We start from the raw sequence: 25,113 nt of genomic DNA, 5'->3' as shown, positions 1-25,113 counted from the left end.
AACCAGTCGGTACAGCAGAGTCCCCCTAGGTACCAAGCTCTTTCCTGATCAGCCATCCCTGCACTGCCTCCAGGCGTACCACGCACTTAGGGGCTGTAACCACTTACAGCCCCTTGTCTCCTTGCACTTACACAAAGCTGCATTGCCCTGGCTGCACTTACTCAGAGCAATGCTGCCCTGTTCTCTCCTTCCCTCTATCTGGCACTCCCCCTTTTCCACTTGCACTTTTCATCTCGTACTTGCATGATCGGAATGACACAAAGTCTAGTAAGATTGTTTGTCTTGTCCTCCCTCTGTCTTTCTTGTCTTGTCACGCATAGAAACACTAGTGTACAGGCGTATTATAAATGATTTATCATATGGGAGATATAGGAGGACATACAGAAACGATATGAGAATACTTAATAACGATGTAACTGCAGTAACAAGAGAAACATGTGTGAAATAATAAAGTAATCATATTCAAAGAAGATAAAGTAACTTGCTGACCAATAAGTGTAAATATGCAGTAATGCAAGGTAGATGAGACATATAGAAGCTTGCTATTGAGGAAAATAGAACAAGGCAAGGACGCCCAGGATAGGAAAATGGACTTCGGCTCGTGTTAAGATTCAATCCAGCTACCTCAGCGACAGACCAGAAATGCAGAGTCAGGAGACGTTGGAGAAACAGTTTTGTGTGCAGAATAAGTCTATGTTGGCCTGGGATCAAGGGTGCTATTTTTAAGGAATAATTACAAGGCACAAAGGGAGGCAGACGGAGAAGCCATGCACGAAACATTTTTCTAAATATTAAAGAAGAAATGTGCAAGAGCCAAGTATTGGACAATTAACAGCAAATAAAGCTCCTACAAATGGAGTGAGCAAGTCTCTAGAGGCCAAGAAAAGCAAGAACGCCCAGCATAATGAAATCAAATAGCAGTAAATAAGAGCTCGAAATTGACACATTTGTGGTCTCTTCACATGTGATCAGAAGTCGAAAACATGGGATTTTCATTAAGCTTTGAATGAAGATTGTGATTTGCTTACACTCCCTCGAATGTCCTGAAACAGAGAGAAGGCTACAAGGTCAACTACAGATGGGAAACTTTGGCTTATGGCTGGACGGATGAGGGATGGACTAATTGGGATAGTGGGATGTAATCTGACAGGACTTAAGCACCTGGGTTTCCTTATGCTTGCATGCCGCTAGAGAGCTGAAAGTCCAAGGTTGGATGAGCATGCCAACCAATCAGAGGGTCTATGGGGCAACATGTTATACAATGGTGTACAGACCAATCCTCTGCTATAATAGTGGGTCTGACATGAGAACATGGAGGGGTATAATCCCCTGCTTAGGGAGCTCATGATATCAGCACACATAGGTGGACAGCCTGGGGGGGGGGGGGGCTACCCCCTGCCTCCTTCTCAATTCTATGGAGGAGTTTTATGCTCAGACCAGATCTGAATGAAGGAACCTCTCGGAGTGAGAGGGAGGAGATTCTGGGATTCTGCCCTGTGCGATGTAAGGAGCTGGGACAATGAAATAAGCCCCCGGCAACATCCGAGCACCACTTGAAGCTGTTAAGAGAGATGGGTGTGAGCCCCCTTTGATCCTCTGAGCTGTGGACAACGAAGAGGGTGGCGCCTGCAATCAAAAGAGGGGGGGTCTGGAGGAGGCCCCATCCAGAAGCAGAGTACAAACTTCCAGGGTAGGTGGAATCTCCAAGGCTTCACAAGGCCCATCTATCAACCACCGCAAGTGCGCTCCCTCCAGAATAAAGCATGGTGCCGAAACACTCACCGAGTCCAATGTGCCGCTTCTTATGCCAGAATGTATCACTCTGTCCCTTGACCTTCTCTGAAAAGACATTAAGGACTCGCTGCACTCTGAAATATCTGAGCTTCGAAAAGAGTCCACCACCGAGATCAGAGGAGAGGTAGTGGCACTGGGAGAAAGGGTAGACCACAATGAGCGTTCCCTCACTACCTTTGAAACAGACATGATAGAGGTGCAGGGGAAAATGCTAGCCCTACAGGACTGTAACAAGAGTCTCAAGGCAACATGTGATGACCTAGACTACAGAGCGAGGTGAGATAACCTGAGAGGGAAGTTCCTGAGAGAGGGGGCCGAGGAAAACGGCATTGAGGGCTGCATTCGAGTGCTCTTTTTGCAGGTCAAGGTCAAAGTCATGACTTGCAACCCCCTCCCCCTGAAAACATCAAGATGGAAAGAGTGCACCCAGTGGACCCCAAAGAGAGACGTCAAGAATAGCCACCCCCAGGGATATTGTGATAAAGTTCCATGACTACAGAGTCAAGGAAACAATATTTAGAGAGGCAAGGAAGGTGAATCGCATCTAGTTTTGGGACTTCACACTTCAGATCTACCGGGACGTCTCTCAATCCACCCTAGCAAAAAGAAGGCTCCTTAAACCCATCACCGAAGAGCTGCGGTGTCAAGATATACGATACAGATGGACATACCCGTATGGCCTGAAGTTCAAGTTGAAGGACGCAGTGCACACACTAAACGGTGGAAGAGGGAGCCCAACTACTCAAGATCACACTGTACCAAGAGGGCGCAAAGTGTGGCTGCCACCGATGGGGGTCCGGGGGGAGAGCTCCTGGCATGTGGTGCCACGGCGGACAACAGGAGGAAGAAAGGAGTCGACCGCTGAAAGGGCAGAAAACGGATCCTGCTTATCTTGAGCAAAGCCCAGAACTTTGTTCCCCCAGTATCCGGAGGATGAAAAGCAGACAGGCCTGTTGATACAGATAGTACACAAGTCAGAGCATCACCGTTGGGCATGCACAGAACTGGCCTAATAGTCGGGAGAGCACTCGCTCCAAGTTGGTCTTCTTACAAGGTTCTTGCTGTTATTGTTGGGGCTATTGTTGGGGGTTCGAGTCCTACAATTGGTTTTCGCCATATATAGAAAGCTATTGACAAGCTGGGGTGGATGGCAGGGGGTGAGGGACCATCTTCAAGGGTGGATATTTCCTGACTAGCAGATATTTTGGGGGTTACTCAGGAGATACCAAGAGGGGCAGCAAGCAAATGGCAGTTACTATCATGGGTAATTTATCTCAAGGGACTGTAGTGGCATTATTTCTCAAAAATGGGTCTGACATGAGACCATTGAGGGGTTTGAAGAAGATAGGCTATGAAACGGGCTATGATGGGCAGAGGGCTGGAGAAGCCCTTGCAACGCAGCATGGCGATTAATCTGCGGACGAACAACACCCAGGGCCTGAACACCCCGGGTAAACGTGCATGTTTGTTTAGAGAACTGAGTAGACTCCAGTTGCATACAGTAGCACTTCAGGAAACCCACCTCTTAAAAAAAGACCACGGTCGACTTAGGCATAGATCCTTCCCACACCGATATCATTCCTCGTCCGGTAATAAAAAGGGCGGGGGTCTCATTACTAATGCATAGGGATGTTAACTTTCGCAACCAGCAAGGACACAGAGGGCAGATATATATTAATAGAAGGGGAGCTGCAGGGTAGGCGAGTTAACATACTGTCCTTTTATGCCCCCCAACTCGGCATAGGACCCTTTCATGCTGCGCCTACTGGCGGGGATTGATAAGATGTGGCATTTATAACACGCCTGTACACAATTGTTTCTAGGCGCAGCTATGAGGGGGAACAAGGGAGGACAAAATAATGATTTTACCAGGCCTTGTGTCATTCAGATCACACAAGTTTGGGGAAGAGGGAACGGGAGAAGTGCCAGGGGGGAGCGGAAGGGGGAAGTGCGGGTAACTCACATGTGCAGCCAGCGGGTGGCTCATAAGTGCAGAGAGAAGGGACTCTAGGGTTGCAGATACAGACCCTTAAGTGCTGGGGAGCCCGGAGGCAATGCAAGGGTAACTGGACAAGCAGGAGCCTGGGCCCGAGTTCAGAGAGTGACCAGGTGACCAGTGCGTGGAGCAGTCCGGTGCATCAGCAGGGGAGAGGAGGAGAGAAAGCAAAAGCAAAAAGGAAAGTCTTGAGTTGCTTCTGGAACCAGATGTTGTCTGCTCAAGTTTGAGAAAGGCAGGGAGTCTGTTCCAGAGGGAGACCCCACCCGAGGAGATAGATCTGCCCCCAACTCTCTGCTTGGAGAAGCGTCTGACCCTCTGAGAGTTGGAGGTGGATGAGCAGAGAGCTTGAGGAGGAAGATGTTTTGGTAGAGAAAGTTGGAGGTAGAATAGTCCCAGGCTCCAGAAAGCCTTGTGGACAATGCAGAGGGTCTTGAAGATGATCGTTGCAGCCACGCGAGCCAGTGAAGAGATTTCAGAGTTGGAGAGATACAATCCCCAGGCTTGAGGCAAAGTACAAGTCTCGCAGTCCTGTTCTGGATAAGTTCTAAAGGTCGAAGAGTAGAGGCAGGAAGATTAAGTAAGAGGCTGCTGCAATAGTCCAGCCTTGAGAGGACCAGAGCTCTGGAGACGGTGAGCTTCTGGGGGAAAGTGAGAAAAGGAAGAATACCTCTGAGGCGGTGCAGCTGATAGTTTGACTTCTTACAGATGTCAGGAGAGAAGGAGAGGATGGAGTCAAAGAAGACACCAAGGTGCTTTGCCTCACAGAAAGGAGGAGGAAGAGGGCCCAGAATGGGCGGCCAGAGAGAGAAAGGAAAGGAGGGAGCGGGTGTCCCAATGAGGAGGATCTCAGTCTTACTTGCATTAAGGCAGATATCATTGGCGGCACATCATTCCTGAATTGCGGCCAGACAGTCTGGTATAAGAGAACAAGCAGAGGTGGCTGAGGGGAGCCTGAAAGAGAGCCGAGTGTAAACCGCTTAACATTGAAAATTGGAGCAGAAGGTGGCAATGCGGTGGGCAAGAGGTGCCAGGTAGTAGTTGAAGAGCCAGGGAGAGAGGTTAGACCACTGGGGAACATCACAAGTAGAGCTAGAGATAGAAGAGCAAAGACCCCAGTTGGACCGGAGAGGGTCCGCCGGTGAGAAAGGAGGTCAACTAGGCCAGGGCCTGATCAGTAATACCAAGGATGTCCCGGAGACGACTGAGCAGGATGGCATGGTTGACCGTGTCAAAAGCAGAGGATAGATCAAGGAGAATGAGGACAGAAGAAGATTAGAGTCAAGATTGGAGAGCAAGTCGTCACGGATGTTCAGGAGAGCAGTTTCTGTGCTTCTGGCTGCTCTGAAGCCAGACTAATGGTTATGGAAGCAACCAACATATTCAGTGTGTAGATTAAGCTGGGAGATGGCCAGCGTTTCCAAGAGTTTGCCCAGTAAAGGAGGTAGCGGGTAATAAAATAGCGGCAAAAATGTTGCTGGTAAATAAATTTGCAGCAGAAATGCCATGGTTTGACCCGGTAAAGGTCTACCCCATTATACCATTCACGTGTTAGACCTGCTTTCTGGTTCTACCCGTGGACACGGGTCCAGAGATGCAACATTGCAGAGTATCCAGAGCAAACATTTTCTTCTAACCTAAGGTACTGTGGGGAAAAAGGTATTGCTTACCTGATTCCAAGAAGTCGCTCCAGAGCGTTGGAGTGCACGTAGAAGTGTCCAGGGCAACCCCCTCTTACCTCAGATCCAAGACGCTGCTTGTGTCCCCTTCTCAAGTCAGTTTTAAGTTCTCCTTTGTTAGTTGTTAACTTGCTGCTTGAATAACTCTAAACAATGGATGAAATCCACAGGAACTCTTCGTAATTCGCCGATTGTGAATGCTTCAAGTCCTCTCCGATCTGCCTTTAGTTATGGTTGCGTTTTTTGGACAAAAGACTTACTAGGCGAAGAAATCGTCTCTAGAACCTTGAGCTAAACTTTTGTTGCACTAACTAACCATTTTCCTCCCTTTACTTTGTGTTTGCAGAGTAAATGTATTACTGTATAAACTGTTGAAAACCACATGAGTACGCAGTAACTGAAAACAATAAGTCTTTTCCCTTTCTAACGTTGCTACAAATGTAACCATGAACACACGTAAGTGAAAGTGCCCATTGAAGTGTATTATCAAGTATTCCTAAGTGTTCCAACGTAAAAGTCTGAAGTATTTAAAGTGATTAAGGTGTAAATATAACAAATATATCCTTTTTTTATAATGATAAGTGTAAGTGCTTTTTTGTTGTGCCTGTCTAGCTAAGATTCAGTGTACTTACCTACAGCCAATATCTTACTCTTAAAATAAGTCTGACTGCTCTGTCACTCTACCAAGGTCCTGAGCTAGTACAGACTGATACGAAGAGTTGGGGGATCTGTAAACCACTGGGATAGCTTACTAAAATCTTACTGCCAGTAGGACTCTAAGAAACCTCCCCTAACACACTTGCTTGTACGTGGTTTTTTGTGGTGTTAAAATCCATGGCAGTCATCTTTGGTCCCTGCGGACATGTTCTCTGCCCATGGCTCCCCAGTGCCTTTCGTACTTCCCACTGCAGGGTCCTATAGAACCTTGGTGTATGTCAGGGCGGGTCTTCTCTGGCATACAGGATCCTTACATTAGGCTGAATTGTTTTCTACTGTGAAAAAGCGGAATACTTTTGGGTACTTTCTAGTTCAAGCGCATCTCTGGGAGAGTCTCGACTGGCATATGGAATCCATTGGCGTGTGGTGATACCTGCCACTGCAATTTTGTGTTGCATGGAGGTTTTATTGCCAAATAACCTAGTTTTCCTGGCTATTAAAAATCCCATGTTACTGGCCTCATAAGTGGGGTAGAAGCGTAAGATGAGCATTACTATAGCCAGGATTTCCATAGGATTGCGAGGACTGCACGTGGGGCCATGGTCTAGTAGAGCTGGGAGATCTAGGTGGGGATCAGGCTGGCCCAAGACCTCAATTAAGCTTGGCCCCAGCATCGAGCCAATGGGCCCTCTGCACCAAGCCCAGACCCCCCTCCCAACCCAATTGCTCTGCTAAAGTTTAAACCACACATTTCTGTCTGTCTGCGGGGAAAACCAGCAGGATTTCAAGCTGCAATGAGCCGTGACGGTGGAGCAGCCTTTTGTCACAGATTATTGCAGCTTGGAACACTGTTCATGGTCTCCATAGATGCTAAAGAAGGAAATGTGTGTAGTAACACTTCACTGTGAGTGCTCATGTGTAGGAGGTGAATGGGTAAAAAAACAACACACGTATGGAGAGTCAGCAAAGCAAGTGGGTGAATGTTGGGTTTGAGGGGGTTACAGACAGCGCCAGCTCTTTTTTTTAAAAGCTGGGGTGAGGGAGGATGTTTGTGGCCTACATTCCCCATCAGTGAACATTTAGTCCTTTCAGCTCCTGATGGTGCCATGCAGGCAGTTTGGGTTCTTTTGTTCGCTCCAGTCAGCCGGGTATGACTGCCCATTAGGAACTCGATACAATTGCAGTGGGTAAACTGCAATAACAGCTTTGTGCCTTTTATGGCACCCGATTGTGGGACAGTCTCTGGGCAACTGATTACAAACCTGTGACAATACCTGCCTGTTAATCGCTGTCTTTCAAAGGCAAGAACTTCCAGAATATGTTTTTGGAGATGCGTTGCAGCACCACATGAAGCAAGAGTACAGCTGAAATGGTATGTTTCAAAAGTAGTCCGACTGCGCAAATTAATAACTTTGGCGTGCTTTAGAATTTTGATATATTTTTATTTCAGTTGATGTGTGTTATGGTTAAATAAATCAACCTTCCAGACATGTGAAGAGAATTATAATCAATAAATATGTCAAAGTAAAAAGATACAATATCCATTAATTACATATACTCCTATACATGTACCATTAACTATTACAATTTTACTAAAAATGTCTTGGCTACATATCCATAATTTCATCATTGCTAAAATAAGTGACATATGAGACCAAGCTAATAATAGGCGTTGTCAAAATTAATTCAATTGTATAATGCCTAAGTTATATACACATCTAATTCCCAGATAGCTATGGTGCAAAACTCGCCGTTTGGAACATCGTTAATAAATGTTGCGTGCTCTCTTGTATTTAAGAGTTAATACAACACATGCGAATACGCTTCTCAAAAAGGAATTTTAATATTGTCGACAATTCATGTACATTACTGATATCTGGCAGAGGAGAAAACACCTATGCCATTTAAGAGGGTTCTTCTCCGGGGCCAGGTAGGCATATGGAGATCTGTAGCCATCTTTCTGCAGCCTGTGGGGCACTTCGGCGTTTTATCCTTATGCTATAGCTCTCAACATTTCTTGGCTCCAGGGGGGGGGGGGGACACAAAACCCTTTGTTTTTGGCGCATGAGCCCATTGAAATGTATGGTCGTGTTTGGCCTTTGGCGAGTGGGCGGATGGATGTCAAGGCAGGAGACACCCGCCAAAAGCATGTGAGCCGGCTACTGTGCTTATGTAGTCAACAAAAGTAGTACAATTTAGTTGTACAATAAAATCACTACTGGAACTCACTGGACAAAGGTCGTCTCTAGATGAGTGTTGTTCTTCAAGAGGGAGGGAGGGATCCCAAGGAGATGGTTGGTTAGAATTTGCTCCCTTCTTGGACCACACTTTGGGAGACCAAGATTACTGCACTGCCAAGGTAGTTCCTTTCTTGGGTGGCCATCCACAACTGCATCTAGCTCCTTGACAACAAAAAACAAAAATTGTGCCGTGGAGTGCCACCTGCCCCCACCAGTGTCCATGCCACTGACAGTCAAGGGGTCCTGCCGCCAACACCGGCCAGACCCCAAGTATGAGGCTTGTATTGTGCAGTGTGAGGAGGTAGGACGACAGGTATTGCCATTTTATGGCTCGGCTCGTGTTGGGCTCTTAGAGCCAGGCCAGGCCCCGTGGCTCGGCTCTGGTTTGGCTCAAACAATGAATTCTTAGGTTCGCCCACCTGTATGGTCTAGGAAGGGGGTTCAGAATCCCATCCTATTCCGCCTCCAGGTACCTTACGGCTCGGGCCCAAAGAGCTTGACTGGCCAGCTTTTCTGGTTCTCGGAATCCCCTCCACACCATGAAATGGGGACAAGGACTGGACTTCACCATAGCACACTAATGTAAAGACTGTTGATGCGGTTCACAGACCTGCCTAACAAAAAGGCCTTCAGGATGTCCCTCAAAGAGTCTTCTGGATGGCCAATGACTGACAGATGGTAAACATAGAATGCATGGGGGCAATCTACTTCATTCTGTGGTTGAAAAATTGTAGGGAGGACCTGGCAGGAGCTTCTGAGAGCTAAAGGTAAGATAATGGGGACTTTGGAAACAAATTAAGTTGTGGCATCACATTCCAGGCATTTAAATGTTAGAGGGGCCAATGTAAACTCAGCCCATTTTCCTACAGTCAATCAGTGCAGGGATATCCTTGCTGCAGGCATGTGATCGCCCGTACGTGGCCACAGGCAAGGCAAAACGCACCATTTCAAATGGACAAAGTAAACTCTGCACATAGGGCATTGGACTAGTCTGGTTCCTGTGAATAGGTGCATTTACAATCAAGACCTTATGCCTTAAAGATAAGAGGGATTAAGACAGACACACACACACACACACACACACACACACACACACACACACACACTTCCCATGTTTACCACGGTAAAAATAGAGGAAATCTAGGCCCCAATCTACCCATCTTCCAATGTTATACTACATGTACAGGCAATTCAGGTGCCACCCCACCTCTTCAAGGAAGGATCTATTGCTATACACAAGGTCTCAACACCATGAGCCGCTTCTGGCCCAATACAGTCAAACCTCCCCACACAAGGGACACCATGCCGGACAGTGCTCATGCCCTGCCCAGCGGTTAATTGGCAGGAGCAGGCTTACCATTAGTTCCAAGGATCCATTGGTGAGGCTGGTCCCACCTTGCGACCTGTCCGTCAGGACTGTTAGCTGTACTTTCTTGTTCTGAAAACAAATAGAGCGTTAAAGAGCGTTGGGTATTGAAGGAGCAGAGGTGATGAATCGATTAGAACCTAATCTGGTCAGATGGTGGTGAATCACTCAATTCAGGGGGGCAGCTTACCTCAAAACCACACTCTGCTCCAGGGAGGACTGTCGAGTAATACAGCCAGCAGAGCTTAACTCCGCCAAGAGAGCCCTCTTCTGCTCCATGGGCCGGACAGGTTTTCTATTGCCATTAACCCTTTGTCATGGGCAGACCTTTAAGAGTGCATAGGAACTCACTAAGATTCACAATGGTTTTACACAGAAATGCCCCACGACAATTTAGGGTAGTGTTTACATAGCTGAGAAAAGTGTTCCCATCATCTCTCAAGTATCCGTATCCTTTGTGCGGTGCTATGCCCACCTCTGCCTCCGAGACCAATCTTAGCTCATCTCTACAATCCTGCCCCCAAGCACTTAAAAGAACTATTTCTGCTTAACAAAGTCATGAGATACCACTGGCATCTCTTGAGGTTCACACACTTTCTCTGGCTTCACGGGGCCGGAAAATACCGATATTCCAGGGAAGAGCAATGCTAAAGCCAACGCCAAGGTGTGTTACAGGCCGTTTAGCTGTCAAATCACTAATGCACCGTAACAAGAATATTCAAATCATAAGGCCATTGAGGCTTTTGATCAATATAGATGGATTATTTCAGCCTCAATTCACCTCATCAGGTACATAGCAGTCAGAACATTACATCACTTTCTCAAATGTAATCCATGACACCAACGAACATAGCAAATGGTATGGTCTACATACATGTACTGTAAAACATGCTCAACGAAATGCAAACAATATGAAAGGAAGTGTAAAGCCGTGCCGTCTAAGGCTCACATAATGAAATCAAATGAAGACTTTTAAAAAGAAAAATCGCCAGAGCTGTAAAGGGCTGTTCAGAATCCCAGGCTTTACAACAGTGGAATGTGCACAGGGACCCCAGAGATACACGGGGTGGGAGCAGATATTCTTTCTTGGAAGTGCCCTTCCTTCTTTACAATTTAGAGCTTCATGGATTTTGAAGTTTCATACTCTTTTGTAACAGGACAGCGCATGGTCGGTGAATGTGGAACTCCACTTTTGCATGAGCATCAGTGCAGCAAAGTTGACAGAGTTGTTTTATGTTTTCCAAGTGCATTGGAAATATTTTATGCCGTTTTACACTCTTAGTTGACAGCTCCCTAATCTTTGTCACAAAGCCTACACTTTGCCTACAAATGTGGGACATCATCTTTCAGAACATTTAGAGATGGCAGCCATTTCTCAAAGGGCAGTGGTGCCCCAGATGGAATTTTTCTTTCAACCAGCCCTGAACTATAGGATTGTATTTTTTCTGACTGGTGTGTAGTAAGAGTGCATGCATGGAGTCATGTCGGGCGGGGACCATGCACCCCATCCATTATTGCTATTCGCGTGCACACCTCATGGAGTTAATGGTATCACGCTTGAAGATGCTGTATCAAGAGACAGCTAGGGTGCGTGGGAGTTTACCTAGCTATCTGGAAAGGACAGGTCATGAGACATGTAACTTGTATAGCTCATGGTTGAGGAGGGGCGTGGGAAGGCATATCTTCAGAAGCGTAGAATTAGCTTCAGGCCCCACTTGTTAGACAATCGTGGTTATGTCTCTGTGCACTTTCTCCAAGGAGCAGAAATATGCAGAGGTGGGATTTTTCGGATGGAGGTCATTTGGAGGGGCGGGAATGGCCTCAAAAGCCTGGACTTGAATGCAGTAACTCACAGCAGAGGGGAGGGAATTTAGTTCCAGTAAGATCAGTCTCCTCACCTTGATGTAGATGCGGCTGTTCACAGGATAGTAGTTTCCAGCCACTGGCTCAGTCTGATTCAGCTCCCAAGTTTCACGGTAATCCACCCTGATAAAAAAAAAAAACAGTACATGTGGGCAACACTGACAGCAGAAAATAGCATGCCCCTCCACCTCAACATGTTATCAAACAGCGATTATCCATCTCCGCCCTCTGTAACATTCGCCACAGCCATTTATCTCATAGAATTTGGGGCAGCAGTAGAACCAAGTGTCCGGGCCCTTCTTTGGGCAGCAGACAACGCAGCGGTGCATTTCCAAGGCGACAAGTAACTTGCAGAACTTATAGCTTGAGAATTTAATGTGTTACATATTGCAGATACAATGGAGGCCAGGTGCCACACTTGCTGTTATACTGAAACAGTAAAAGGTAAAGAGAGGGGCCCCAGCTCCTCACCACTCTTAGGAGAAACACCACCTGTCCAGGACCCAGCATCAGGACCGGAGGAGGTATACCACCTGGCGGGACCCTGTGTAAGAGACAGGGACCCAGCATCAGGACCGCAGGAGGTATACCACCTGGCGGTACTCTCTGTAAGAGAAAGGGACACCGCATCAGGCGAGCAGGAGGTATACCACCTGGCGGGACCCTGTGTAAGAGAAGGGGGCCCCAGCATCAGGACCGTAGGAGGTACACCACCTGGTGGGACCATGTGTAAGAGAAGGGGACCCAGCATCAGGACCGGAAGAGGTATACCACCTGGCGGGACCCTGTGTAAGAAAGGGGGACCTAGCATCTGGACCGGAGGACGTATACCACCTGGCGGGACCCAGTGTAAGAGATGGGGACCCCCCCCCCCATCATCAGGACCACCACCAAGTGGAAAAGGGAAAGCCTGCACATCCCTTCCTTTATGAGCAAGGCCCCTAAAACCTGCAAGGACTCTTTACTCGCAGGTTCCCAAGAACCCTTATAGATTATTTCATCCCATTGTCTTAAAGTTTCAGTGCTGTTCCCAAACCAACCATGCCTACTTGTAAACCCATATGGCAAGAGCCTAACTTTCCATCCCTCCCCAAAGTTCAGTGCATTTATAATGAACTGTGGGAAACATGGGGCTCAAACTTTGCATGGCCAGGAGTTGCTCATCAGACGGGACATGTTCGGGGGAGCCAAGTGGAGGTATCAGGGTCCCAGGAAAGAGCACCTTTTATATGAAGGCAGACAGCAGTGATTGGACTGCCAGTTGAGCAGCGTTAGTTTTCCCGCAAGCCTGCTCAGAGGATTGCAGGTGGTGAGGGGATCCACGGCAGCTGGCGGCCGCAAGGGGAGAAACCAGCAGCGAGCTATACAGGAATGACCTGGGATTCAAGAGGATGGCACCCCCACGAGTTGCACCTAGGAGTGGGCCAATCAGGAGAAGCTACAAAGAAGAATTTGAATCGGACTAAGCAAGCCCCACACTGCCGAGGCCTCACAGCAGAGCATGGTCCAAGGTTTGCAGGTGGGTCTGTACTATTATTTAAACGGCCTTCGGTAAAGGCAGAGTGCAGCAGTGAGGAAATGGAAGTGAGAAGAGAGAGCAGGCGGAGGCAGACATGTAAAAGACAAAGCAGAGAAGGCATAGAGAAAAGACGGAATAAAAAGGAGAGCATAAGGACCTGCAGAGGGGTACAGTACCTGAAATAGTGAAAGACCCGGAAGCAGAGGGAAAACATCTGGCACAGAGGATACAAAAAGGAGGCAGAGGCAAAGTGGGAAGACCTGGATAGGGGAGCAGGTCAGCAAAGGAGGCAGAAAGTTGGAAGAGACCAGAGAGAAATTAGCAGGAAGATAGGCAGGTCAAAAATAGAAAGATTAAAAGAGGTGGCAGAGAGGAAAAAGCAAAGCAATTTAAAAAAGAATGATGGGACACCAAAAAAATGTGGGAGGAGGAAAGAGGAGCCAAGGAGGGCAGACAATCGGAGGTCTCAGAAGAAGAGGAGGCAGGAAGAACATTGTAAAAGGAAGAGAAGCTAAGAGGGGATGTGACAAGGGACGGAATGTTGCAGGGTATCGAGAAGGGGGAGCAAGAGAGCGGGGACCAGAGGAGAGAAGATGAGGTGGTTAAGGAAGTTTCCGCACCACGCTTTGCTGAAGGCATATTAGTTACTTACCTGCACCACAGAGCCTCAGACTCCAAACGTTGGGAGCACTGCTGCCCCAGCACTAGGTGGAACCTCCACAACCGCTGAACGGGTCACGCATCGATGGTGAATCTGGGGACGGCGCCAGGCTCAGAAATGCACCGACGGCACCCGGAAGCACGATGGAACTTCCGGTCGAACGTACCAAAAGGTGACAGTGTGCACGGAACCGCGTCTGATCAACATACTTCTGCCAGGATTCGCAACTCCCTCACTGATGAACAGATCACGCCACCAAGGCTCCCAACTGAAGACCCATCCTTTTCTGCAAGTATATTTTGTAGACAGGGACAGTTAGGAGATTAATATTAATCTTAGAGTCCCAATCATGTTTCATTGAGAAGCTCAACCTCAACCAGGCCCCTTAATCCAGTGTTTTAAATCCGCCAACCCCCTCCTTAAGACAAAATATGCTCCACTGACACTATTGCTTTTCTCCATTATTATGACGCTAGGTCCACATTACCCTCAGAGTCTCCTCTCGGGGGGCCAGGAGAGGGCTGGCGCTTCCCGATTACAATCCTGGGTGTTGTATACTGCGGGAGGATCCTCCAGGGTGGAGACAAGGCCCAGGGAGGTGGGGAGATTTTGCAGGGTGAGACATGGTATGGTTCCTTGGACAATAGTAAGATCATTCCTAGAGAAGTTATAGCATCTTGTCATTCAGATGAATGTCAGTCTAGGGTTAAAAACAAACCAGTAAAATTTGGAACATAAATGTCTAAAGATGTTAACTTTCCAGAACCATTCTTCTTCATATTACCACTCTCAACTCTCGCTCTGCTGTCAAACACTCCTCTGACATCTGCCACCTCCTTGAAGAACTAGACCTTGATGTCCTTGGTCTTACTGAGACATGGTTCACGGCCAGCTCTGTCACAAGATCTTTCCTGAGTGGATTCCTGCCTCCATCATTCCCACTCAGACCTACTCCTCTTTTGAATGCCTTGTCTGTAGGCTTGTCTGTCTGTAGGCTTTCTTTCTCGCCTACCCATTCTCTTACTGTGGTTACCATCTACCGGCCTCCTGGTCAAATCATTTCATTTCTCTCTGAGTGGGTAGACCTCTCCTCCTCCCTCCTGTCCTCTACCACTCAACTCCTCCTCAGTGACCTCAATATACATTTAGACTCTCCTTGCTCCTCCTCTGTAGTCTTCTGTGACCTCTGCGACTCCCTCTCCCTCTCCATCCTCCCCTCTGGCCCGACTCACTCTGCAGGGCACACACTCAATGACGGTCTCCTCTGACCTCCCCCTCTCCATCCCTCTGACCACTCCTCTCTCCTGGAGTGATCACTCCCTCCCCCTCTACCCCCCCAAGCCAAGCCTACCCCAACACTGCCACCTACCTTCTCGGAAATCCAGCCCATGAATCGTGTGTCAGTTGAGGCTTTTGCCGCCACTTTCTCTCTCCCCCCCTCCACCTTTGGCTGTGTTACATCCTGACACAGCCCTGTCTCTGCTCTACTCTTCAATTTCTGATACGCTTGATACTCTTGCCCCTATCACGAGAATCCGTTTGAAGTCCAAAGCCAAGTGCAATTCCTGGTATGACTCTGACCTAGCTACACTTAACTAAGTGTAGGGCGGCTCAGAGGAAATGGAGGACTTCCTATTCATCCTCTGACAAACTGGCCTGTCGCCTGCTACAAAGGCAATACCGACTCTCTGTACTCACCAAGAAGAGAGTCCACATTCAAGCTTGTGTCTGTGCGGCATCTAACAACTCGGCCCGAACTCTTTAAAATCAGCAAGGAGCTGGCCAACCCTGCTGCAGTCTCTACCCCTCCTGTTGCCTCCCAGGCTCTTTGCAATGCCCTTGCCTCTCACTTCATTTAAAAAACCCAGGACATCCTGTCCACCCTTTCCACCGACACCCTCCTTTAGCCACCCCCCCACCATCCTTCTCATCCTTTCCTCTTTTCTCCCCTGACACGGTCGCTAGACAAGTCCGATCTATGAAAGCTTTGTCAAAACAGGTTCATGCTTGTTACTCTAAAACCATCAAGGACCACATTGACACCCTTCCTCCGGCCCTTGGTGATTTTTGCAACCACTCCTTTGCCTCCGGATCCTTCCCCTCCCCTCTGAAGCACTCCTTTGTGCATCCTCTTCTCAAGAAACCCACAGCAGATCCTTCTTGTCCAGCTAACTATCGCCCAATTTCCATTACTCCCTTTCTTGGCAAACTCCTGGAAAAGTTGTCCATCTCTCCGCTTAACCTTCATTCCAATTCTGCTGGCTGTCTACATGACCACCAGAGCTGCCAGAAGCACGGAAACTGCTCTCCTGAACATCCGTGAAGATCTGCTCTCCAACCATGACTCTACCTTTCCCTCTGTCCTCATCCTCCTCGTTCTCTCTTGTGCCTTCCCACGGTCAACCATACCATCCTGCTCAACCGTCTCCGTGAAAACTTGGGTATCACTGATCAGGCTCTGGCCTGACTGACCTCTTTCCTCTCAGCTCGACCCTCCCAGGTCCAACTTGGGTCCTTCCTTTCATCTATCTGCCCCTCTACCTGTGGCGTTCCCCAGGGGGTCTAACCTCTCGCCATGGCTTTTCAACCAATACCTGGCAGCTCTCGCCCACTGCATTGCCACTTTCTGCTCAAATTTCCAGTGCTACGCTGACGACAACTCATTTTCAGGCTGCCCTCTGCCACCTCCTCTCCCTCTCTCATCTCTGATTGCCTAACTGCCATTCAAGATTGGTGTGCCACCAATGATATATATATTTTTTTTAATTTATTTTTGGTATTTAAAACACGATACAACTTCACACCCACATTAGGGTGGACTTAAACTTTGCGCCCTGGCCCAGCTCCCACCCATCGCCCCCCACCCCCCATCCCATCTCTTGATATTATTGTCCTATATACTAGGTGTTGAAATACTCCTGTTTCACCAGCTGGGGAAGTGAATGTGCCGGGTCTATGCCCTCAGTGCGGTGTACTCTCCGTCTCTGAAGAATGTGCCGGGTCTTCTGTTTCGCTCATCAGGAACAATATCAGGAACAATATCACCGGGCCCCATATGTCTGGCGGACGAGCGTGTAAGGGTAGGAGTTTAATATAGTCTGTTTCTAGATCCTGGTAGTAAAGTATGTCCTTTCGCCAGGCGGCGACTGTTGAGGAGGGGGGGGGGGGGACCTCGGCCCCAGGCCATGGCAACCCTCCTACGAGCCAGTGTCAGCAGAACCCCTGACAGCCTCCTTATTGGTGCGGAAAGTAGCCTTGTCATGCCCAGTAGGGCAGCTGTTTGGTTCGGTTGTATTGTTTCTCCGACGATCGCCGCCGTCGTCTCCAGGACTTGGATCCAGAAAGGAGTTCGTTCTGGACACTCCCAGGCTAGGTGGACAAAGTTTGCTGAGGGAGTCCCGCATCTGCTGCATTTCGCTAAAGCGTCAGGGTGGTGTTTGTTGGCTTTTTCTGGAGTGTGATAGGTCTGATGGAGGAAGTTGAAGTGGATAAGTTTCAGGCGTGAGTTGAGGACGACTTTTTGAGTCTGTTTCAGGATATAGCTCCAGTCTTCTTCCGAAATGTCTGTATGCAGTGACTTCTCCCATCTGGCTTTAGCCGAAGTGATGGCAGGGGTCGTGCAGGAGCTCATGGATTTGTAGATTTGCGACACCAGCCTACCCTCGCCCTGTGCCTGAATCGCGCTATGCAGTCGCTGCCAGGTTGGTGGCTGACATGGGAAGTCTGGCAGAAGGGACTGCAGGGTGTACCAGGTCCTGAAGTAAAGGAATACGTCCAGAGCAGTAATGCCGCCTTTCATTTTTGCTTGGTCTGGGGTTAAAAAGCGGTCCTCTGTGAAGAGGTCCCCAAGGGTTTGTATGTGCAGTTTATCGACCCACTGTTGGAACACTTTCTCTGAAGTCAGAGGAATTCCTGGAATAAACTTGACGGGTAAAAGAGGTGAATACTGTGTTTGTACCCCACATCTCAGGGCCAGTGTCTTCCAGACTTTGTATGTCGTGAGCATCACATTCATCGTGGAGCTGGGGACGGGAATCTGGCCAATGACAGCCGTCAGTAGGTTAGGCGTTGCCAATGCTCGTTCCACTTGAACGTGAGGACGGACTACTTGGTTGGCATACCAATGGCTGAGGTACTGTGCTTGAGCTGCCAAAAAGTATTTCTCCAAATCCGGGAGGGCTAGCCCCCCACTGGATACCGGGAGCGTCAGTGTTGCGTGCGCCACTCTGGCTGGTTTGCCCGCCCAAAGTAGCTCAAGGGCCAAGCTTTTCAGTTTTTTCAGAAAGGTTTGCGGTAGTAACATGGGGATATTGTTGAATAGGTATAGTAATTTTGGCAGGATCACCATCTTGACCAGTGAGGCCTTTCCCCAAAGAGTTAGTGGAAGTGTCTTCCATCTGGACACCTTTTCTTGAAGGGACTTGACCACCTCTTCGTAATTATCTCTAAACACCTCATGCCGATTCAATGACATTTGTATCCCCAGGTACCGGACCATGGAGGTTTTCCATGTGAGTTGGAAGTCGCCCGTAAACTGCTTGGTGGCTGGGGTAAGTGGGAACACGATGGATTTTCATTGGTTGATCTTCAATCCGGAGGCAGCACCGAATTTAATGACTTCCCTCATGACCGGATTCAGGTTGTCTTCAGGATCACATATGAATAGTGCAACATCATCGGCGTAGAGAGAGATGATGAGTTTGTGTGGACCTATGATGAGACCCCTCTGCTGACTCTGTTCACGAAGGTTGGACGCCAATGGTTCCATAACCAGTGCGAAGATTAATGCCGATAGTGGACAGCCCTGTCTCGTGCCTCGCTGAAGTTCTATTGGGGCTGATTTGGCTGTGCCTACAATTATATTAGCTCGTGGCTTAGTGTATAAGAGAGAGACAAACTTGATGAATCGAGCACCCAGTCCCATCCTGGTGAGAACCATGAACAGAAACGGCCATTCCACCGAGTCGGATGCTTTTTCGGCATTGAGGAGCACTGCGATTGCCTGCTTTGTAGGATCCAGGGCCTCGATGACACCGAACATTCTCCTGATTCCGAAGGACGTGTTGCGGCCTGGAATGAAGCCGGCTTGGTCTGCCAACACAAGGGCAGGCATCAATGGCATCAACCTTTTTGCCAGCACCTTAGCAAGAATTTTATTGTCGAGGTTGAGCAGGGAGATAGGGCGATAGGATGCGCAGTCTTCCGGTGGTTTGCCTGGCTTGTGTAACAGGATGACATTGGCTTCGCAGGATGAGTGTGGAAGGTTCCCCTTTTCCAGTGCTTCCTCGTATACTGCCGCCAGGAGGGGAGCTAAGGTGCATGCGAATGCTTTGTAGAATTCTCCCGTTAACCGTCCGGGCCCGGCGCTTTGGAGCTGGGGAGGGTCTTTATGGTCTCTATAATTTCCTCTTGTGAGATCATTTCATTCAGAGGTTCACGCAGGGGTTGCTCTACCCAATAAAGCTCCGTCTTCCAGATATTCTAGCGGGGCGCTTGAGTCTTTGTTGAGTTTAGCGCTGTAGAGGTCTTGGTAGAAGCGACCGAATTCCTCTGTAATCTTTTCGTCGGTGTGGATCATCTTGCCCTGCTTGGTTCGAATCCATTCGATTTGAGACTGCTTGCTGTCAGTCCTGATTAGGTTCGCCAGAAGGGCACCGGGCTTATGGCCCTTCCCATATTGTCGGACTGGACTGTTGCGGCCTAGAAAATTGATCTTACGGTCTGCTAAGGAGTTGAATTTTTGCAGTTCTTTTCAATGCTACTGCTATTTTTGGGTCAGCCAAGTTTGCTATCTGGAGCTCAAAGTGTTTTATATTCTCTTCGCAGGTTGCAAGCTCGCGCCTGAGCAGTTTGAGGATGCCGTTTTCTTTGGCGTGACAGACTCCTCTAATGAAGCATTTTAGAGACTCCCAGATTATACTCGCAGAGGAGACCGAACCTATGTTGGCTTCTAGAAACACATTGATTCCCTCTCTTAGCTCAGAAGCAAACACTTCATCTTGCAGTGAGCCCGTCTTGAAGCGCCACCGCTGTAGTGGCGATATAGGGTTGGAAGGCTTGAGATTGAGGAATAGTGGGGAGTGGTAGGAGAGAGTTCTTGGGTGGATGTAACATGGGCCGCTTAACAAGGGGCCATTTGCAGAGGTGAAGAGATAGTCGATTCGGGAGCTCGAGTTGTGAACCGCAGAGTGAAACGTGAAATCCCTCAACTCCCCATTGGAAACTCTCCATGTGTCTTGAAGATCGAAAGCTTTGCAGATTTCCTTTATTTGGAGGCAGGCTTTGGAAAACGGGCTGTGGAGTGGCCTTTGATCTGTCTCTTATAGGATCCAATACCGTGTTCATATCCCCACCCCAGATTACGGTTGCTGGCTCTTGATTGGGTTCGCACCCATCCAAAGTTGTCTGGGCCGTCCGCGTTTGGTGCATAGGAGTTGATGAATGTAATTTTCTGTCCTGCAATGATACCACTCACTAGAATCGCTCTTCCCTCGGTGTCTTTCACCGTGCGGATCAAACAGAAGCTAATCCTCCTGTGAATGAGAATGGCGACTCCTCTAGAATATGTAGAGTAGGAGGGGAAGTATCTGTGGCAGCCCCAGCTCTTGGCCCATTGATGATCCTTCCCCGGGAGTAGGTGAGTCTCTTGGATCATGGCCACATCCACTTCGTGGCGTCTGAGGTATTGGAGGATTTTCCTGGTTTTGGATGGGATATTGCCTCCTCTTATGTTCCAGGTCAAGACATTGAATGGGACGAAATAATCTTTATGTTGAACCACTTTTCATTTTCAGTGAAAGCCACTGATGCGGCTACGTTTAGCCCAGTGATGGGGACAGAGCATAGCGATTGGGTGCCTGCCTGATATGGCTGTATAGACAGTGGGGTGAGCGATATGGGACAGGATGACGGCTGGGAGCTGGCGGCGCTGAACTTTCCTGGAGTACTCTGAGGGTACAGTCCACGGGCGAACCTCAACTGACCTGTAACGTTTCTCTCTCATAGGGTGGGCAACCCCCAACTGGCCCACCGAGAGGTCCCTCGTCAACCAACAAGAACCAAAGGCGGACCATGGAGTCACCATGCCAACGGGTGAACTCCACTCCGAACAAACTCAATTTATGAACCCAACAGTTGCTGTGCTAGGGGCACCTGGGGCCTCCCAAGTGAATCAGCCCCATCTTACATATATACGTTATATATGTTCCGGCGTGTTCAGTGACGTGTGTAAGCCTGTAATGAGTCGCCCGGCTCTTCCGTTTATGGTGGATTCCTGAGGTTTCTGTCCCTTTGAGGTCTTGGTCGGGCCTGGTTCCGTTCTGGGCATCCCTGTCGGTCTAAGAATAAGTTCGCCTCGTCGGGGGTTTGAAAGAAGTGAACTTTCCCCTTGTGCAGTATTCTAAGTCGCACAGGGAAGAGCATTGAGTAAGTTAATTGACTGTTTCTAAGTCTCTGCTTGACGTTGGCAAATGTTTTCCGTTGTGACTGCACCGCTGGGGAGAAGTCGGGGTGGATATGTATTTGGTCCCCCTCATGAAGAAGTTCGCCTTTCTCTCTGGCCAGCCATAGGATGGAATCTCGATCCCTATAGTTAAGTAGCCTTGCTATTATTGGCCTGGGTGGCGCTTCTGGTCGATGGGACCCTATGTGCTCTCTCTATTATGAAAAGTTGGGATAGTGCATTGCGGCCGAATAGTGTTATGCAGAGGGACTCCACGTAGTCCTCCATTTTCCCCTGCATTTGGTGCTCTCTCACTCCAACTATCTGTAAATTATTCCTTCTCGAGCGGCCTTCTAAATCCTCACACTTAGCAATAGTAGATTTCATTTGCGATTCTAGTTGAGAGACTTTATTGGCTAGGGTTGTTGAATTGTCATCAAGATTAGACACTCTCTGTTCCACCTCGTTCATGAGTTCAGCGTGCGAGTCCATACGGTGTTGCAAGAGGTCGACTTTAGAGGCCAGACCATCCATTTTGCTCTTATGGCTGCCAATGCCAACCTTCAAGTCTAGGAGGATTTCTTTGATTTCAAATGAGTTATCGGGTGCCTCTTCCTGGAATGGACATGCCGATGAAGAGGACAGGTCCTCTTGATGGAGGGGTACTTTAGGGGTTGAGCCACTTTCAAAGTTCAGTTTCCTCTGGGATTTAATCCAGAACAGGACTGCAAGACTTGTTCTTGGCCTCAAGCCCTGGGATTGCATCTCTCCAGCTCTGAAATCTGTCCATTGGCTCCCAGTGGATGCAAGGATTAAATTCAAAACCCTCCGTTATTGTCCACAAGGCTTTCTGGAGCTTGGGTCCAAAATACATTCAGCTATCCCTCAGCAAATACCTCCCCTCTCAAGCTCTTCGCTCCTCTACCTCCAACTCCCTCAGGATCAGTCGTTTTTCAAAGAAACGAGCTGGGGGTACATCTGTGTCTTCGGCTGGGGCATCCCTCTGGAACAGCCTCCCTGCCACTCTAAAACTTGAAGAGAACCATCTGTGGTTCCGGAAGCACCTCAAGACCTTCCTCTTTTCTTCTGCCTTCGATCCCCCTCTCCCCTGCTGATCTGTTCTCTCTTGGCACGTGCAACTGGCCACCCTCTGTCCTCCGGGCCCAGGTACCTGCTCACCCTGCCACCCTCCCGCACTGCCTCCGGGCCACCCCTTGCACTGGGGTCGGTATCTGTACCCATACAGCCCCCCCTTTTTCTTCTTGCACTTATCAAACCTACCCTGTCTGCTGCCTTAAACCTAGCACTTGCAAATTGCTCGCTGCACTAAAACCGTTTGTTGCCTTTATTGTTATTTATCTGCTTCTCCTCTGCTTTGCACTTTCCACTTTTCACTTTTCCCACCTTCCATGCACGTTTCCCTTCCCCCTCTCCCATGCACTTGCGCGTTGTCAATGTCACTGGACCTAGTAAGATTGCTGTTTTGTTCTCCCCTGTTCCCCTCCCTTGCCTTGTCACGCTCTGAAACACTTGTGTAAGAGCGCAATAGAAATAAAATATCAATACCCCTAACATCCCATATCCTCCACAATATCAAAGGTATGCCAACAGGAACAGTGAACATGTGACCTTTCCTAAACCTTTTCTCTCTCAAACAGCTAAATCTTATAATTCCTCCCTTATTATCATGGGAAGAAAAACCATTTTAAAACCTTTTAAAGAATAAGAGAAATCTAAATTTCCCAAAATAAACTAAAAGCCCCAGAATTTCTCAGGGACTGTGAAGAAGAAGAAAAGGGCTGAAGAGGCATACAGGAGTCCAAGTCAGGCAAGTAAGCCTAATGGCTCTTGGCTAGGTCAGGCAATTAGGCCTAAGGGCCTGTACCTGAAACCAATTAGCCCACCCGAGGGGCATAAAAGCTGCAGAAAGGAGGAGCAGTAGAAAGAAGCTGGAGCAGGAGCTGTAAGGTCGACAGTAGCAGAAGTGGAAGAAACATAACACGAAGCTTGCAGATAACAAATAAGTGTGACTACAGGAGGGACGCCGGAGCAGAGGAAGGGCAGATTTCACCTGCAGGCTCTTAGTTGCTCCTGTGCTCACAAACCCTGTTTGGCTGTGGCCGCATTGGAAGGGACTGGAAGCCACAGGCAGTCTTTCTAGGTGCGCCCAATTGCTGTGAATGCAGAGCTGAAGTTGTGCATTCTCCCAAGACCAGTGTGCAGAAGCAAGCTGAGGGAAACTAGAGAGTGGAAGGCTCTTCCTTGAGGCCGGATTGGAGTCACCCGTGCAGCAGAGGGGTGTGGATCCCAAGAGTGCCTGTAGCAGTAGCACGAGAAGAAATCAAGCCAGGAAGCAGCAGCCGCTGACGTAATTAGGAGTCGAAAAAAAAGGCAGCTCTATACTAAATAACAAAAATACCTTGCTGGTAACTGTAGCCAGCTTTAATTGTACTTGCGCATACATATAAGCGAGTAGAAGTTAAATCGCAGAAGTGGGAAGTCTTTCTGAGGAGGGAAATGTAACACTTATATAAAACTCTTGCGTGTAGTCTTTTCCCAAATTTCAGAAATCCCTTGTTGCCAAGCGGTCGTGTGGCTCCTGTTAACAAAGAGAGCTGCTGGTATCATAATTGAAGTAGAAATGACTTTCCGGAAGTGTTGCAAGCACCAGAGACAGTGCGTGAGACAATGTTTCCCGATAACTAGGAAGCTAAAGGCTGACCGAAAGTTGGAAACGCGCCTCTTTGAAGTGGCAGTGTATGAGTGAAATGAAAACGTGTGTGCCTAATTTCGTATTCAGTAAGAATTCCACATCTTGCAACATCTTACAGGCTGACGCAGAAGTCTTAGAAGTGGTTGAAGCAAGAACAAGTATTGTCCATAGAGTGAACAAAATAAAAGTGAATACTGCTCAATTAACGACTATACACAGTGTTATGAAGTTGTTGAACTTATTACCCAAGAGCCCTCTAAATTAAATGTGAAAAGGTCATCCAAAGCTGGAAGAGTGGCACAACAGCCTTGGAGTAACCATTAGGGGAAAGGTGTATATGAACCTGGGAAAGGCAGCTGGGTACTTGTTAAAAGAAGCAGATTTAAAATATGCATGGTTGAGACTGTTCCAGCGGAGAAGTGGCCTAAAAGTTAGAAGCAGATTTTGTGGTTGCTGCACGACAGGCAAAGAGGCTGCCCTTTCTTGACATAGAAGAGAGAAGAGTGCCTTGCCAACCTGTAGAGGTCGAAGAGGTCTTGTTGAAGTTGCCAAATGTTGATGTTGCAGTTTTAGCAGGAGGTTTTTCCATAGATCTTAGAATAGGTAGGGAATCCCCCGGAAGAGTAGGTGTAGTTAGGGTCCATTTTATTATGTTGTGTTCAGTAAAATGTCAAATCATGAGAAAACTAAACACTGTTGAGTCTCACATTACTGACCGCTCACACAGGGCACTACCAGTGTTCCAGATAGGATTTTGAGGTGGGAGTATTTTACTCCCTATTTTTGAACTTTGAGAGTAAATGTGATTTTAAGAGAGTCTAAATGACTTTTCCCCTTTGCAAGAGAGTAAAACGTATGTGACATCCAGCCGACACGTGCTAAAACTGTATGGAAATCATTACTAGGCAACAGCTTTCTGCATTGACATAATACACCTTTCGTTTATTTCTCTGGCTATTTGATCTCTCCTGTATGTATTTAAATGGTGAAAACACAAAAACGTAGCCAATTACATAGTAAAGCAAGCTTGAATTGTATTGTGTGTTTTGAGGTTAGATGGCAGAATTGTCTTTTGATGTTTAATGAAAGTCCTCATTTCCTGGAGCTATTACTACCTAATGGTATGCCGATGTTATCATACAACATTGCAGAGAAGCAAGAACTCCATGCTAAATTCTATATCT

The 25,113-nt window shown here is 48.1% G+C and overlaps 1 protein-coding gene across 1 annotated transcript in view; it reads right to left on the bottom strand.

Annotated features, from left to right (window-relative positions):
• LOC138447859 (lysosomal alpha-mannosidase-like) overlaps positions 1-25,113 on the bottom strand; it is a 564,797-nt gene that overhangs the window by 174,584 nt on the left and 365,100 nt on the right. Inside the window, exons 19-20 of the mRNA XM_069604298.1 lie at positions 11,631-11,718; positions 9,724-9,804 (exon numbers count right to left, since the gene is read on the bottom strand). Coding sequence (XP_069460399.1) covers positions 9,724-9,804; positions 11,631-11,718 — 169 coding nt within the window. The remainder of the gene's footprint in view (positions 1-9,723; positions 9,805-11,630; positions 11,719-25,113) is intronic.

This window comes from Ambystoma mexicanum, chromosome 3q (assembly GCF_040938575.1).
Source record: "Ambystoma mexicanum isolate Mex_15411 chromosome 3q, UKY_AmexF1_1, whole genome shotgun sequence".
In the NCBI taxonomy this organism is placed as follows: domain Eukaryota; kingdom Metazoa; phylum Chordata; class Amphibia; order Caudata; family Ambystomatidae; genus Ambystoma; species Ambystoma mexicanum.
This window is presented reverse-complemented; position numbering and strand designations above follow the sequence as displayed.